The 16,820-nt window shown below is 44.6% G+C and overlaps 3 protein-coding genes across 7 annotated transcripts; 2 read left to right on the top strand and 1 right to left on the bottom strand.

Moving 5' to 3' along the window:
* Positions 1 to 249: 249 nt before the first annotated feature.
* dars2 (aspartyl-tRNA synthetase 2, mitochondrial) lies at positions 250 to 6,226 on the bottom strand. Of its 5 annotated transcripts, none has more exons than XM_055503708.1 (17): positions 6,194 to 6,226; positions 5,453 to 5,705; positions 5,237 to 5,336; positions 5,047 to 5,113; positions 4,086 to 4,187; positions 3,786 to 3,935; positions 3,550 to 3,673; positions 3,407 to 3,453; positions 3,074 to 3,180; positions 2,845 to 2,914; positions 2,487 to 2,666; positions 2,196 to 2,303; positions 1,812 to 2,108; positions 1,517 to 1,735; positions 1,309 to 1,419; positions 1,148 to 1,223; positions 250 to 863 (listed from the first exon to the last, which is right to left on the bottom strand). In XM_055503708.1, exons 1-17 carry the CDS (start codon positions 6,209 to 6,211, stop codon positions 694 to 696), a joined length of 2,199 nt encoding a protein of 732 aa, XP_055359683.1. In that variant the 5' UTR covers positions 6,212 to 6,226; the 3' UTR covers positions 250 to 693. The 5 variants fall into 5 exon arrangements, with proteins under 5 accessions (XP_055359683.1, XP_040924056.1, XP_028987334.1 ...); XM_041068122.2 differs by lacking the exon at positions 6,194 to 6,226 and having other exon boundaries at positions 1,812 to 1,964; positions 2,046 to 2,108; positions 5,453 to 5,956; XM_029131501.3 differs by lacking the exon at positions 6,194 to 6,226 and having other exon boundaries at positions 1,812 to 1,964; positions 2,046 to 2,108; positions 3,786 to 3,881; positions 5,453 to 5,954.
* On the top strand, positions 5,507 to 10,376 carry LOC114844277 (zeta-crystallin-like). The gene is made up of 9 exons (XM_029131505.3): positions 5,507 to 5,643; positions 6,273 to 6,376; positions 6,825 to 6,977; positions 7,049 to 7,212; positions 7,487 to 7,538; positions 7,616 to 7,765; positions 8,481 to 8,582; positions 8,962 to 9,057; positions 9,154 to 10,376. Exons 2-9 carry the CDS (start codon positions 6,275 to 6,277, stop codon positions 9,313 to 9,315), a joined length of 981 nt encoding a protein of 326 aa, XP_028987338.1. The 5' UTR covers positions 5,507 to 5,643; positions 6,273 to 6,274; the 3' UTR covers positions 9,316 to 10,376.
* Positions 10,377 to 13,391: 3,015 nt separating this feature from the next.
* On the top strand, positions 13,392 to 16,054 carry LOC114844278 (zeta-crystallin-like). Its single transcript, XM_029131506.3, has 8 exons — positions 13,392 to 13,573; positions 13,928 to 14,080; positions 14,152 to 14,315; positions 14,638 to 14,689; positions 14,797 to 14,946; positions 15,352 to 15,453; positions 15,529 to 15,624; positions 15,713 to 16,054. The coding sequence occupies exons 1-8, from the start codon at positions 13,472 to 13,474 to the stop codon at positions 15,872 to 15,874; spliced, it is 981 nt and encodes a 326-aa protein (XP_028987339.1). The 5' UTR covers positions 13,392 to 13,471; the 3' UTR covers positions 15,875 to 16,054.
* Positions 16,055 to 16,820: the final 766 nt, after the last annotated feature.

The raw sequence follows: 16,820 nt of genomic DNA, 5'->3' as shown, positions 1-16,820 counted from the left end.
CAGCGTCCACCACAACAGCGGTATTAATGGCAGAAATGGTTGGAAGAAGCGGCTACTGCCTGAATATGGTTTTGTGAATAAACTAGAAGGTTGAGGCAACGTTCTGATCCTAATCCTGTCGGAAGCGCAGCAGAAAGATCTGAAGCTGTTGTGTGAGGAATAATGGGTTGAAGTCCCTGTGATGAGGAAGGTCTGAGGTGAAATTATTAAAGAGAAAAAGAGCTCACACCAAAGCACAGGAAAAAAACGGTAGGTTCACAGCATTTTTCCTCATTTTTGAAATTGGTTCACAGTCCACATTTAGAAATAACAAGGTATTTTACCATTATTTACAGTTACAAATTTGTAAATATTAAAACCTTTATTCAGAAGAATGAGATGAAGCCATATTAGTGTTCAGAAGTGTCTGCCTTTATCAGGAAGTCTTTTGTTCTTGGTTTAAGCATTGTTACATTTCCTTTTCCTGCGTTGTCTTGGTATCCATGTCCCCTTCTGAAGAAGAACAAACTAGATTCAGCCACAACATCACCTCCTCCTCACTTTCTCCTTGTCTTCATCCTCGTCTATGCCAGCCAGCTGGCAGAGTTCCTCATGGACTGCTCACTGTATGCACCTCTGTGTCTTCTGTCTCCGTTGTCATGGTTACATCAACCCCTTTTCTCTGAGCACTGTTCATCTCTTCCCTTTTTGATCTCATTCCTCCATTGGCCATCTGACAGAGATGTGGTAAGGCTTCAGATCTTGGTCAGAGACAAGGTCGGGGGCCCGGCTCATGAGGTCGTGACCCCGGAAGGATTTGGGGAATGCAATGACATCACGGATACTGGGAGCTCTGACTATGATGGAGACAAGCCGGTCCAAACCTAGAGAAGAAAAAGTCTTAGCTCATTAAAAAGCATATTTGTACTAGTATATGCACATGAGTTGAATTTGCTCTAATGCTTTACTGTATTTTTTACTGGGTTAGATTATTTTCTTGTTAATTAATGTTGAGAGTTACAAACTAATTTCTGTATTAGATTGTAGGCTTTCACAGTGGTTTTCAATTTTGCGTGGGGTGATTTCAGAAAGGCAAAAATATAAATAACGCTTGCCAAAGTAATTAGTTAGTTAGTGCAGTGGCACTGAGGGGTGAAAGGAACATTACCCAGCGCTATGCCTCCATGCGGTGGCGCTCCTGAGTCCAGAGCCTCCAGCAGGTGAAAGAGGAGGCTGGGATCCTCCTGCAGAAGACGAATCAAGGGCAGCTATGATTAGCAAGCGCTTGAAACGAATGCCAAAGACAAACTACAACACACAACGGTTTACCAGAAGAATATTCTTCAGGACATGAAGCTGCTCTGAAGCTTTGTGGATACGAATGGATCCTCCTCCAATCTCACTGCCATTTAACACCAGGTCGAAGTGCTGGCCACGTACCTACATGAATAAAAAATAACGTTTACAAATTGAGGCATATACATAGTAAAATTTAATAAAAAAGTGTCTAAACCAGCTTTTGAGAGACTCTCACTACCTTGTGTGGGTCTGTGTAGAGTAACTGCATGTCCTCAGGCAGTGGAGCAGTAAAGGGGTGATGAGCTGATTCCAGCTGATCCGGCTCACCTTCTTTAGGCAGGAATAATGGGAAGTCCACAACCCACAGGAAGTGGAAGGCTGAAGGCTCTCGTAACAAAACGCCATGGGACTCCAAAAGCTGCGCACACTGCAGGCGGAGGCTGCCCAGCGAAGGGCGCTGACAGCAGAGCAGTGGTGTGAGACAGGGAGGGGGCGAAGAGGACAGATGTGTGGACAGATGTTCAGTTACCTACCACAGTGTGAAGGGAACCACCTGCCATCAGCAGCAGGTCTCCGGGTTTGGCTCCAGTCCTCTTCAGCAGCTCCTCAGTGACAGACACAGACAACAGTTTCTTGAGGGGAGACTTCAATGTGTTGTCTTCTTTAACCAGCACTACACTCAGCTCCTTGGGACAAAACAAACATACATGAAGAACACAGCATGGACGCAGTGGACACAACCCGGAGAGGAGGTGAGACGAACCTACCTGTCCAAACTGAGTCCTGGAGGTTTCCTTCAGTTCTTCCAAAACTTTCCCAGAGAAAAGTTTCTGTATCCAAATCCAGAAAATTAATGTGAGACAGACACAGATCTTTCTTTATGCCACTGATTTCATATGAACATGGATTTTTCTTACCGCCCCACCGGGGACACACACGGCCTGAATGGAGCCCCCTGGTTGGCTCAGAGCAGATCTGGAGAATTCAATTTCTAAGGGTAAGAAAAGCTCACTGACGTCCATCAGCTGGATGTGCAGATGAGCAGAGGACACAAAGTCTGGTTTCACAGCGTTCTACAGGCTCATTCAACACCTGGCTGACTAATAATGCAGACTATCATGTTGTGTAAGTCCACACAGGAAATACAGAAACAACAAAAACATTAATAGCAAGGAAATACATTCCACACACACTGACACACAACCCACCTTCATACTGAACCTGGTGTCAGGTTTGTCTACTCCATAGTCCCTCATTGCCTCCTCGTACGTCATGGTCGGAAACGGAATATTGATGGCACCGCTCTCCGCAGGCCAGGAGTACTGCAACAAACCCTCCACCAGGGACATTATTCCTGTCTGGTCCACAAATGACATCTCCATGTCTACCTGGGAGAGACGAGGACAAGGAAGCCATTCAGACCACACCACACTTTAGGTCCAGTGTTCTGCTCAAGTGGATTCTCACCAGATTTGGCTCTTTAACTTTCCCTTATATCAAAGTGATCTCTGTTCACTTGGTTGTCATGCGTGTGTGCAGGGGCAGAAACCCCCCCGAGTGTCTTACCTGGGTAAACTCAGGCTGACGGTCTGGTTTGGAGCCTTCGTCTCTGTAGCACCGGGCAATCTGAAAATACCTGCAACAATGATGAAGGAGTCAAACTGACAACACAGCAAAAGGAAACACGTTCACATCTGTGCACATATACAACAAGCAGAAAGGAAACTGAGTTCAACATTGGTCCTTCATCTAGTGGAAGCCCAATGCGTTTCCTTCTACTGCTGCCTGTACCCACCTGTCTATGCCAGCCACCATTAGAAGCTGTTTAAATTGCTGTGGACTCTGTGGAAGGGAGTAAAACCGACCAGGCTCTCTGGACGGAACCACAAACTCCTTAGCTCCCTATAAAACAAAATCACAGTGTGATGTGTTTTGTGTTTTAATCCAAAAGCAGCCTGTTGAGCAAATTGACATATAATCTGAACTTGAAGCTGACATTTGTATTAGAATTTGTTGGTTTTGTTGTGTGTAACTGAGATGTTCTATTCTTTGTCTGTTTCTTAAGCAAACTTTAGTAAATATACCTTTGACCCTACATTACATAAATCAACTTATGGGACCTTCATACCCCTGGTGTTCTTTTGAACAAAGTTGGAGTTTCCACATCGACAAAACCTGTAAATAGCAAATAACACACAGGGTGAAGATGGGGGAATGTGGCAGCAGCAAGGTATGGAGCAAGCAGACAATAATGAAGCTGGTTCTCCCTACCATGTGTGTTGCAGAGGTATTCTCTCATCCTCATCACCAGCTGAGATCTCAACCGGAGGTTCCTCTGCATCTGATTGGACCTCAGGTCCAGGTACCGATACTGCATCCTCAAAGACTCTGATTTCTAGCAAAGCAAGCACAAAGGACACAAATTCACACCGTCATTAATTGAATCAAATAAGCCACATGACTTCCTCATACACAACTAGAGCACATGCAGCCAGCTTGTCACATACTTTGACAAAGTCCTTGATCTCAAAAGGCAACTTCTGGCACACGTTGTAAATCTCCAAGTTCTCAGCAGCCACTTCTATTTCTCCTGTTGGCATCATCTGTTGGTTTGTGCACAGCAGAATGAGACTTGAAACAAAAACCAGCTGGAAAACCTGGTTGACGTTGACACAGAGAGTAAAAAGTACATTTCATAAAATCTGTCTATAAAGACAGAAGATTTTGTTGATTTAGCACAGCTACAGGTTTTCTTATGGGTAGAAGCATTAGTCTAGTCCTAAAAACAAACACACAGGAGCACACACCTTGTTCTCTTGTCCCATTGGCCGTCGTTTCACTGTTCCTGTCACCTTGACGACAGACTCAGCTGTGAGATCACACAGCGCCGCTTTCAATTGACCTGAAGACTAAAACAGAAAAACAGAAAAATCACATTACTGAGATTTTTCCTATCCTTTCATATTTTTTATCATCATTTACATTAATAAAAATGGTCTCACATTATACTACAGTGTTTCTAAACGTGGGTTCAATCGAACCCTAGGGGTTCGGTGGAAGTCAACACACAACACACGCCCCCGACTCACGCCCGCTTCGGGATCATTGACTGCAGATGATCCCGCTACATTGCTTGGCCAATCTGTGCTGCGGGGAATTTGGCGCCAGTGTTGCCAGATCTGTACGATCTACGATATCGTAGAGCCAATACACAATAGATTTGACACTGCTGTTCGTCTGGTTTTGACTGAGGCGCACATCAGCAGGAACTGTTTTCATGTGTTGCTGATTGGCTCCTCCTCTCTGTCAATCACATCAGCGCTGCTGATTGGTTCGATGATCTGCTTGTTCGCAACAGTTGCATCCGTTCATCCAGCATCGCGACAAGAGCGAAAATAAGCAAACGTGAGTTCAGAACCGAAGCGAATTAGTAAAAAAAACTCCGGTGGTGCAAAACCTGGTGAATAAACCAAGTAGCTCTCAGCTCACATGTCTTAGCAGAGGTCTCCACAGCCCGCCTCCTTGACTAAAGTATCTTAAGGCTATTTATGCTTTAATAATCCGTTGAATGAGGCAGAGTCCTTTGCCGCTGCTGCGGTGTTCAAGTGGTGTCGGACATTACAGTGTTAAAAACATGTAAAAGAAAAAATTCATTATTATTGTTGTAGCCTGGTGGAAATTAGGTGATAAGTTACAAGGTTGAGAACCACTGGATTACTATCATTATTAGCAGTAGTACATTTATTATAAACATTAGGACAGTCTTACTTGTTCTTGAGGGATTAAAACTTGTGTCAACCCACTGAAATCTCGTAAAATGACAAACAGGTCCTGTCTGTTTGAGGCAGAAAGACAGAAAAACAAAATCAAATCAAAATGCGAGCAAGCAGTTACGGTCAGCTCTATTTTGTGATGGTGATCACATTTTTGCTGATGTTAGCATTAACTCCTAACACACCTGAGGTACTGGACCCAGCCACACAGAGTGACCCGGTGTCCAACATGATGTGGTCTCAGTTCTCCACAGGTGTGACTTCTGAATGACAGACTGCTGGGACCTGACAACACAACAGCGTTAGAAGCCAAGTCTTCCTCAAGGGATTTGCACAGTGCAGCCCCCTCTGCCCGTTAACGTTCCCACAGCGAACAGCTTTAGCTGCTTCAGTGACTTTACCTGTGACAGGGGCAACAGACTGGAGGGGTGCACGTGAGCAGCTCACATGTCTGAGCTGAGGTCTCCACAGCCCACGTCCTTGACTAAAGGTCGAGCCTGAGCTCCGACAACACACAGGGTGAGGTCTGAGTCCACTGAAGGCTCTGTGTAGAAGAAACCTGCTCCTAGATGCCATTCCTAGCAAACACGGGGTGAGTCCAGGCTGACGTGACGTGACGTAACGTCCAGTGTCCTGCTGCCTGAGCACGCGAGTCTTGCGAGGATATGTGAAACCAGAACAGAAAACAGAAACCAGAGTGTACGGGGTGTCAGAATAAAGCCATGCTCTCATAATATATCCGCTACTAACTAAATGAACTCTGCTGCTTCTTCTGGTCCCGCTTCCTCCTAGTTTCGCATTTCCGCTCGTTACGCACGGAGCTTACGATCTCCTGCTCATGTGGATGGGCCGGTCTGAAGTTTTATACATTAGCTCAATGCTAATCCACCGGTGTTCGAGCTAGCACAACGTAAACGGATGTGACGTCATAGCGCTACTTCATCACTGTAGCCGATTAGCTAAAGTATCTTCCTTTAGCAGCATATATCATTAACACATTAGTAAAACAATAAACTATATATTTGTTTCATTTATAGCCGTTATTGTATTATTGTTAACTTGATAATTATCTTGTCAATCCAGACAATTGTTTCACACTCCCGTCCAAAAGGTGACGCTAATACACAAACCAGAATATATACCACAGAACAACACCCCATTCCAAAACGTAGAGCTGGAACACGTGACGTTTAAAGTCACTAAACATCCTGTATTTTTCAGACATGTTGAACATGATGAGAGCCATCAGAGTGAGTGAGTTTGGAGCCCCGTCGGTTCTCAGACTGTGCGCAGATGTTCCGGTTCCTCAGCCTGGACACAGACAGGTGAGACCGATCACTGCGCCACGTGTCAGGTGGAGGTTCAGTGACGGCGTGATCAGCTGGTGGGTTGTCAAACCCTGTCCTCCTGTAGAGACTTTCACGTAGTACTTGTGAAAAATTATGCATCATGTTCTACTTGGCGCAGACAGTTGTTGTTATTACTATTCACGTCAGCAACAACAACACATCCCGTTAAAAGCTACTGCAACAGCACACTGATACTCCCTCTTGTGTGTAATAAAAGACGAACAAGCATTAAATAAATTGAAGAATGTGATTAAAAAAAACTAGAAACAATCCTACTTAGATTTCATTAGATTGGAGGTCTGACTTTTTTTAAAAATAACCAATTTTATTATTTAAAATAATACATATTTCTAACATCATTATTACTGTGGATATTTAGCACAGAGTACACTAAACACTCTTCCATGATGTGTCTGGGCTGCAGGTGCTGATCCGTGTCCGTGCCTGTGGAGTGAACCCTGTGGACACGTACATTCGCTCTGGGACGTACGCCCGTACGCCCAGCCTGCCGTACACACCGGGCAGCGACGCGGCCGGAGTGGTGGAAGCAGTGGGAGAAGGAGTCTCTGCCCTGAAGGTCTGAGCAGACGGTTCAGGAGCTGCAGTAGAGAGTAGGAGTGAATGTCCTGACACGCGTGTGTTCTCCAGGCTGGAGATCGCGTTTACACCACGGGCACGTTGACCGGAGCTTATGCAGAGTTCACTGTAGCAGCTGACGACTGTGTCCACAAACTGGCTGAAGGTTTAGACTTCACCCAGGGAGCAGCCATGGGGGTCCCTTACTTCACTGCCTACAGGGCGCTGATCCACAAGTAAGAGGTCACTGTAACATACTGCTGAAATCTGTAACTGTAACTGCTCCAACATCAGGTCAATTTTCATATTTAAGACTTTTACTGATAAGGATCCAACATGCAGTGTAACGTCTGAGACGACTTGATATTTACCAGTTGGTTTATCCACTAGGTGTTTAATTACAGCTGATTGTCGAATATTTCTGTGTGTGTGTGTGTGTGTGTGTGTGTGTGTGTGTGTGTGTGTGTGTGTGTGTGTGTGTGTGTGTGTGTGTGTGTGTGTGTGTTACAGAGGCTGCGTAAAACCTGGCCAGACCGTGCTCATCCATGGTGCCAGTGGAGGAGTGAGAGTTTTTTTGTGTCATTCTCTTTGTCAGTATGTAAAGTGTAAAGTGTGTGAATATTAGTTCCATGTGTATAGGTGGGGGTGGCTTCTTGCCAGTTGTCTCGTGCTCTGGGTCTCAAGGTGTTGGGAACAGCAGGAACAGCAGAGGGAATGAAGCTGGTTTTGAAGAACGGAGCTCACCTGGCGTTTAACCACAGAGAGAAGGACTACACTGATAAGATCATGGTACTGTAGACACACACACACACACACACACACACACGCACACACACACACACACACACACGCACACACACACACACACACACACACAGACACACACACACACACAGACACACACACATGCACAACACACACACACACACACACGCACACACGCACACACCACAGACACACCCACACCACACACACACCACACGTCACACACACACAACCCACACACACACACACCACACACACGCACACACACACACACACACACACACACACACACACACACACACACGCACACACACACACACACACACGCGCACGCACACACACACACACACACACACATACACCTAAATGTAGCTTATTGTCAATATGCGTTCATGTCTCCTAAAACACCATATTATAAGGGTGTAATAAGAGAATAGGACAGTGAGTAGTAAGACCCCAGTAGTAGTTTTGTTCACACTGAGCCACAATGGCTGATTTACTGTGCAAACGAGGTGTCATAAAAGACGTTGGAACACAGGAAGGAGAAGCCGCTGGAGAGAACAATAGACAGATAGAACCAATCTAATCTAAGTGCCAGCAACAGCAAGTGTAGGTGTGACTGAGTCTGAGCAAAAGTTGCACTTTGTTGAATTCTGATTAACCAGTTACCTGAATAGGCTGAACGTTGCATTATGGCAACCAGTAAAATAAATCCAAATACTGCCTTTTTGTCTTCCAGGAAGCCACTGGCGGCAGAGGAGTAGATGTGATAGTGGAGATGCTGTCAAACGTCAACTTGAGCAGAGACCTGCAGGTGTTGACCTACGGAGGACGAGTCATGGTCAGTGGATCTGCAGTCTCTTCAGCTCACTGAAATTAGTGCCTTTGAATCTTCTTCAGGCATTATCTAAATAATCATACTCAATCAAAATTATCACCTTTGATTGTTTCCCACTGTGGAACAGGGCCCCATCGTATCATTGTTAAACAACAGGTTTCCATCCTGCATCTGGTCCACATCATTAATGATTCATTTTTAAATGAATGAATAAATGAATGAAGCGTCTGACTGGCCATTAACACGAGACCAGAGATTCCCATTTGTAGCAACACAGTTATTATATGATTATGAGCTTCACCACCCTCTAATTACACAGAAGAGTGTGTTGCTTGTAAACTGCTTCAGGTCTGTTCCCTTGAGCTTTTCTCTTCCCTGTCAGGTCGTTGGCTGCAGGGGCCCTATAGAGATCAACCCCAGAGACACCATGGTTAAAGAGAGCAGCATCACAGGGGTGTCGCTTTTCTCTGCTACACTGGTACAACCACGATTCTCAGCTGCTAAATAAACTAATATGGAGTCATGCAAAACGAAAGCAGATTTATTGTTGCACTTATTCTATGTCCTGTGTTAGAACGAGAAGCAGGAGTGTGCAGCGTTTCTCGACTCTGGGATGGAAGCTGGTTGGTTGCAACCAGTCGTCGGTGTCCAGTATCTGATTGAGGAGGCCGCCCAGGCCCACCACGACGTCATCGAGTCCAGCGGAGCTGCAGGAAAGATGGTGCTGACCATGTGATGAGAAGCTGCTACATCAGGCTGGAAATGTTATCGGTGCCGAAGACACAAATGATCAGCAATGGCGATGAGATGAACACGACAGACACAGTGAGGTTAAATTAAACCTACTGTACCTCTATGTTATTTCTCTGTCCTTGTTCATTATTGAGTTGGTGATAAGTCACAGTGGGTGAACCTTTACTGTACGCTCATATAAGTGATCTAAGATGAGTCATTGGAATCATTAGAAAGCAGAATGAGCTTGACTTTCTACTCTACAGATCCTGCTTTAATCACCGAGCTGCCAAACTGGTTTTTAACCCAACTGACATAGCAAGTAATAGAGTTGTGTATTTACATCAGGGGAGTTGGTAATTCAAACAAGCAATACTGATATTGTGTTATTATTGGTTCACTACAATCATATTTTCTATCCTTGTTTATAAAGCTGGTGACAAGACTGTAACTATGCAAATGTACAATATCCTCACCTTCAAGGTGTAGAACTAGAAAATGTGCATTTCCTGAAGGACCGATGTGCTGCTGCTGCTATGATTCATCATTCGATTAATCCTTTAATATAACCACACAAACAAGCAGAACCCTTGAGCCAACTAAGTTCTTGGCAGAAATGACTCTGCACCATAGAACTGGCCACATGGCAGATGTTGAGGTACAATTATGTGAATGTGAGGAAATGTAATATAAATGGAATGGATGCTGCAAATATGAAGTAATTATGAGTGCTGTCATAAAAATTGACTAAACCGTAAGTACTTACAAACAATAGCAGGACTATATAATTATAAAATCTATATTTAAGTGTCTTTGAACAAAAAAAGGAACACATTGTTTAAATAAAACAGACTCACTCAATCAACTTCTGTTTTTCTTGCCTGTTGGGAAATCGTAAGCGATTTCATCTTGTCAGACATAAATATTTACTGATAACTGATGTCTTGTTTGAAATCTAGTGGCATACCTGTCAACAAGTTGTATTGTTTCCTAGTGTTTTCTCTATGTCCTCCTCCAGACATAGCACAGTCTATCTGAAATAAAATCAAGAGATGATTAAACCCAGATTGGTTCCAAGTACTAAGACCTGCCTACATAAACCACTTGGTCATGGTTGTTCAGCAGTACTGATGAGGCCAAGTGGTTTCTTTAGTGTGTGTGTGTGTGTGTGTGTGTGTGTGTGTGTGTGTGTGTGTGTGTACGTGTGTGTGTGTGTGTGTGTGGTCGGTCCGTTTTGACAGAATAGAAAGCAAAATGTACACAGACTCTCTTTCCTTCCGTTGTGGCTTTGTTTGATCTGAGAGGTGCAGGCTGAGCTGCCGTCTCCTGTCAAACTCAATGAAAGAGAATCTATACACACACAGGTCCTTAATTTAATTGCTAATGCAGACAAATAACTTTTATGTAATAGATACAAATCATGGCTTTCTGTGTAGGCGCTAGTGATTGAGGGTTTAGTGTGTTATCAACAACTCAACAACAACCAGGAATGAGCTAATCCAGGAATTCGGTCCTGCTTTACCAACAGAACCACACCACCTCTCATAACTTGTCTAGCAATCACAAAACGTCATTAAAACACATAATAACATAATTGATTGTTGTCAGCATTGCATGCTGGGAAATCCTCAGACAGGCACATTGTAGCCACGTGGTAGTGCTATTTCCTAATAAAAACATTTACAAACCCTTTTTAGCCTTGTCTACCTTCAGTTTTAACTACTTTAGTATAATTTAAGCTAAAGACATCATTTGAACTACAAAACAATCTTCAACTATTCAACTATTAATTTCTTGTTCAGCTTTTTAATATCTTTAATACTTTCTGAGTTGTAGCAGTTTAAGCAGAGTGTGATGTCACAACTACAGCTTTCACTCTATGAACAGAATTATTTCACTAATCCATAGTCATACTTGTCTTCTTTCTAATGATGTGTCTGGATAAGCCCTCAGACCAATACTTTAGTCTGTAGCTCTCTCAAAGTGCAGAGAGTTTCAGAATTCCTCCCAAAGACTCTAATGCATATGTCTTTAAGGTTTTTGAGAATTACGCAGAAGGACTGGTAATTTTAAATTGTGACTGTGGCCACATATTTCACTCCTCAAACATAAAACGCACACTAGTTGCTCACTGAAGCCTTGGGATTCATAATGGGACGTTATTTTAGTGACAACCATTATTCTATTCTATTTTTATTGAAATCAAGCTGCTTTTGCTTTTTAGGGCACATTCAGCTCTGCACCTTTTCGCTTTGCAGATCTGATCAGGTATACATTCAACTCGTCAGCTAGTTTCAGTAATGGTTCAACTGATTAATTACAAATAGTTCATTAGAATATTTGACAGTTTATTAAATACCCACACTTCCTCCTTCGAAATCTTAACACAATAAAAGCAATCCAATTCAATTAGATTCATTAGCAAGTTTTCTGCTTTTGACTGGATAGTTACTGACACTATTTTACCTTTAGCAATTAAGTACACACATCCTCCAAATCCTTTCAAAATTAAAGCATAAGTCAAAATTATTAGCTTTCATAGCAAATTTTGAACTTCTTAATTGTTAATTAACACCAGGTTTTGAGATTATTTTACAGTTCCATCCTTAGAAAACTTTTCAGATTTTCAACAATATTTCTGCTTTCCACTGGTTTATTATGACTGGTTAATGACAATATTTTACAGTTTAGTAATTAGGCACACACCTTCTCTATGTCCTTGAAAAATAAAAGCACAAATCCAAATCTTTAGCCTAAATAGCACATTTTCTGCTTTTGATTGGTTAATTATGAGTATTTTACTATTAAGCAATTACCTGCACATTTTTCCTCCAATGCTCCAACTACTTCCTCTGCAGCTACTGTCAGCTGTTTTAAATGTCTCCACAACTTTCAGCTAGTTTTTAACTCAAAACTATTTAGCTGTTATAAAACGTACAGCTATATTTTATAAAGCAAACCATTTCATTTTTAGCAAATGTTTCTCAACTTGAAATTCAACTGCTTCAACTTCTTCTGCAAATATTTAGCTTTGTTTCAACAAGAAGATACCTTCAACTACCACTTTCAGCACTTCTTCAGCAATACACTCAGTATGGAAGCATTCACTGTGCAGTTTCCTCTGGAAATGCTTTATCTAGTTGAACTTTGATTTACTGTGAGGCTGGCGTACGTAAGCTTGACCTTTTCACCCCATATCTGTGGTGTCTAACGTCTGAGCTTTAACAAGTTGGGATTAAAAAAGAGGTTTTACTGGTTCAGAGATTACCAAGACTGGGTGGATACTGTGTGGGGCCTGTTTTTTTCTTTGAAGGCAGTACCTGCGCATTACCACCCACTTTACCAAGGGATTTAAAATACTTGGTCATTCTGACACAGCGGTATTCGAACCAGTGACTGAACAAGTGATTAGAGTAATCCCTGGCTGTCTGCCTGGGTTTATTAATGATGGACACATTCAGTGTTAAGGTGTTTCCCAAAATCTGTGAAAGCATTTTCCTTTAGCTGTAAATTGTGAACGGAAATTAAGTATGGTGTCAATGATTACAGGTTCTTCCTGATTGAGCATTTTTCTTTGTCTTACCTGATCATTTCTATTGGCTCTTGCTCAGGAATGAAGGCCAGGTGAACTACTGCATGGGAAGGCTTTCTCAAAAACAAAAGAAATGATCTTTACATCTTTTAAAAGCCAAACTAACATCTTTACACAGTACCAGTCAAACCTGAAGGGTGAAGGGTACATGTGCAGTAGTCCAACTGGGTGGGGTTGGATTTCTATGTGTTTGCAATTATATTTCTAACAAAAGAAAGAATCAGTGCTTTAAAAACATTCATCACAGGTTTACAGATACATAAATAAAGACATTCAATGCACAGAATGGATGCAGCTGGCGTTTCTTTTGTTCGATATATTATATTCTTATTACCTGATGACTGTGTTGTGTAAACACCAGCGCCAACACCCTGTACTTGACTGTGTCAGAGGACGAGATGGACGATTCCATAGGCTCCAGTCTGACATCTGGCCCAGCCCAGTCTGTCTCCGCCCCGCTCGGCTCTTCTGCAGCCGGGGGCTTCTCTATTTATTCTGCTCAAGGCGTGCGGGGAACTATTTGTATCCGTTCAGAGTTTCCTAACTCATCGTCCTTTACTTTGCCGACATGTCGAAGATGATGAAAGCCATCAGAGTAAGTGAGTTTGGGGCCCCGTCGGTGCTCAAACTGTGCTCCAGCGTTCCGCTTCCAAAGCCTGGACCCCAACAGGTGAGAGCAGACTGTGATTACTTGCTCTTATACAGACCTGCTGCTAATTCTTTGACCTGATTCAAGGTAAACAGACGTTTAGACTCCAGCTTTTTTTGAGTTCATTTTGATGATGTTTCTCTACGTTTCCTGTGTGTTGGCCACCAAATGCAACTAAACAAGGCTTGGTCCTACTCACTGTTTGCTTACTGTATGTCTGGCTGCTATGTGTGGATGGATTAATGAGGCTGTGAAGTTGATGTCAGGCTGTATTGAGTTTAAGCCATTAAGTTGTGCGGATGGTGCTGTCTGACGTGTGCGTCTGGACCACATGTGCCTGATGTTTACGTCCCGCTGTCTTCCTCTGGGCTGCAGGTGCTGATCCGTGTCCGTGCCTGTGGCGTGAACCCCGTGGAGACGTACATTCGCTCTGGAATGTTTCCTGTCAAGCCCAGCCTGCCGTACACACCGGGCAGCGACGCGGCCGGAGTGGTGGAAGCAGTGGGAGAAGGAGTCTCTGCCCTGAAGGTCTGAGCAGACGGTTCAGGAGCTGCAGTAGAGAGTAGGAGTGAATGTCCTGACACGCGTGTGTTCTCCAGGCTGGAGATCGCGTTTACACCACGGGCACGTTGACCGGAGCTTATGCAGAGTTCACTGTAGCAGCTGACGACTGTGTCCACAAACTGGCTGAAGGTTTAGACTTCACCCAGGGAGCAGCCATGGGGGTCCCTTACTTCACTGCCTACAGGGCGCTGATCCACAGGTAGGAGGCTGCTAAAATGCTACACCAGCACATTTCCAGCCTAACGCCTGTGAGGCCGAGGGTCCAACATTAGAATAGTTACAGACATCTCTGCTCAGTTACTGGAGAGCATGTGCAGATTTAATGCTTCAACGTTATGGTAATATATCATCCATCAGAACTAGACTGATGCTGCACCATGAAAATAAGAAGTGAAGTGATAGAAGCTATTAATATATGATTAAACAGGTTTAAGCACCAAACCGTACCAAAGTTCACGGCTCTCCTGTTTGGTGCGTTTGATTCATTAACTAGACTGTTTTGTGTTGTGTGCCTGTTACAGAAGCTGTGCGAAGCCTGGAGAGACGGTCCTGATCCATGGAGCCAGTGGAGGGGTGAGAGGTCATTTACTGTAGCTGCTATATCCATTTAGCTCTAGAAGTGTTTCTATCATGTGTGTGTGTGTGTGTGTGTGTGTGTGTGTGTGTGTGTGTGTGTATAGGTGGGGGTGGCTTCTTGCCAGTTGTCTCGTGCTCTGGGTCTCAAGGTGTTGGGAACAGCAGGAACAGCAGAGGGAATGAAGCTGGTTTTGAAGAACGGAGCTCACCTGGCCTTTAACCACAGAGAGAAGGACTACACTGATAAGATCATGGTACTGTAGACACACACGCACACACACACACACACACACACGCACACACACACACACACACACACACGCACACACACACACACACACACACACACACGCACGCACGCCACACACACACACACACACACACACACACACACACGCACACACACACGCACATACACACACACACACACGCACACGCACACACACACACACACACAAACACATGCGCACACACACGCACGCATGCACGCGCACACGCACACCAACACACACACACGTGCACACACACGCATGCACACACATACGCACGCACACGCATGCACACGCGCACACACACACACACACACACACACACACACACACACACACACACACACACACACACACACACACACACAGTTTGCCTGATTTCTGTCTCAGGAAGCCACTGGTGGCAGAGGAGTAGACGTGATTCTGGAGATGGTGGCACACGTCAACCTGAGTAAAGACCTGAGCATTTTGGCCCCCGGGGGACGAGTCATGGTCAGTTGAGCTCCAGCCTCTAGTCCTCTTTTCATACTGAGCCTCACAGTGACCAGCGTTGTGTCTCTACATCAGATCGTGGGCTCCGCGGGTCCCATAGAGATCAACCCTGCAGACACCATGTTCAAGGAGGTCGGCATCAAGGGAGTGGCGCTCTATTCTGCTACACCGGTGGGTAATTGACATCATCCCAGCCCACGACGTTCCACTTACAGCGGGTAGAACATGTTCCTATGTCTCTCCTCCGTCGCTCCGCCAGGAGGAGAAGCGGGAGTCCGCAGCGTTTCTCCACTCAGGGATGGAGGCAGGTTGGCTGCGTCCAGTCATCGGCTCTAAGTACGCACTGGATCAGACAGCCCAGGCCCACCAGGACATGTCCAAGTCCCCCGGAGCTGCTGGGAAGGTGGTGCTGACCATGTGACGCTGCTACCGGCAGACGCAGAGGGCCCAGGGTTCATCACCACACCAGTCAAAGACCCATCAAGACACATTCATGAGGACTCACTCGAGTGTGACTGTGAAGGAGACAGATTTATCTGGCAGCTCTATGATGATGAAGCACTTGTTGGAACATGACAAAAACGAATGATAATAAAATTGTTGGTTGACAAATGTGCGTGTGTCTGTATGTAGCTGACGCTGAAGTAGGTTTTAGGCGATTAGACCAGATTTCAGCCTTGAGACACAGGATGAAGGCTGCAGGAATCCACAATCACCCTGAGTGCGTGGGTTGTTGCTTCCAGACGTGACATCTGTGCTTCTCGAGTGGCAGCCGGCTCCACTGAGCATGCTCAGTAAAGTGGGTCCAGGTAACATAAGCTGGACGCGCTCACACACTGTAGCTCTGTAGCAACCAGTAAATGTTGGCTCTCTGAGCTGCAGGACGACAGGACAGAGGTGCAGCCCAGTCCTGTGGATGAATGTGTGTGTGGAGCACGGCCTCCATCCTGTGATCAGCAGGTAAGCAGGTTGTTTTCTGTGTAATAATGAATTGGTTTGTGTGGGAGGACGTGAGCGGCCCAGTGGCTCCATCAACTACTACTATACATTCAACAGGTCCTGAGACGCAGGTTGAAGGAAGAAGTCATCCACAAAGAAACAGTTGTGTGTTTTTTAATGTTGTGGAACCACTAACAACAAACACACAAAATGAACGCAACTTTTAGAAGTGGCTACACAGGAATGGTCCATGAGGAAACATGATGCTCTTCAGCTGCACGTCAGCAAACACGCAGCCTCACCTGCTCCCGCTGCAGAAACCCAGCTTCTCATTCCTTTATCCACCACCGGAGCCATATTTTGTACCGTCCCATCGCTTCTCACTCATCTTACAGATATTATTGCCGTGAGGAGTTGCTTTTTACTAT

Source organism: Betta splendens, chromosome 17, assembly GCF_900634795.4.
Source record: "Betta splendens chromosome 17, fBetSpl5.4, whole genome shotgun sequence".
In the NCBI taxonomy this organism is placed as follows: Eukaryota; Metazoa; Chordata; class Actinopteri; order Anabantiformes; family Osphronemidae; genus Betta; species Betta splendens.
This window is presented reverse-complemented; position numbering and strand designations above follow the sequence as displayed.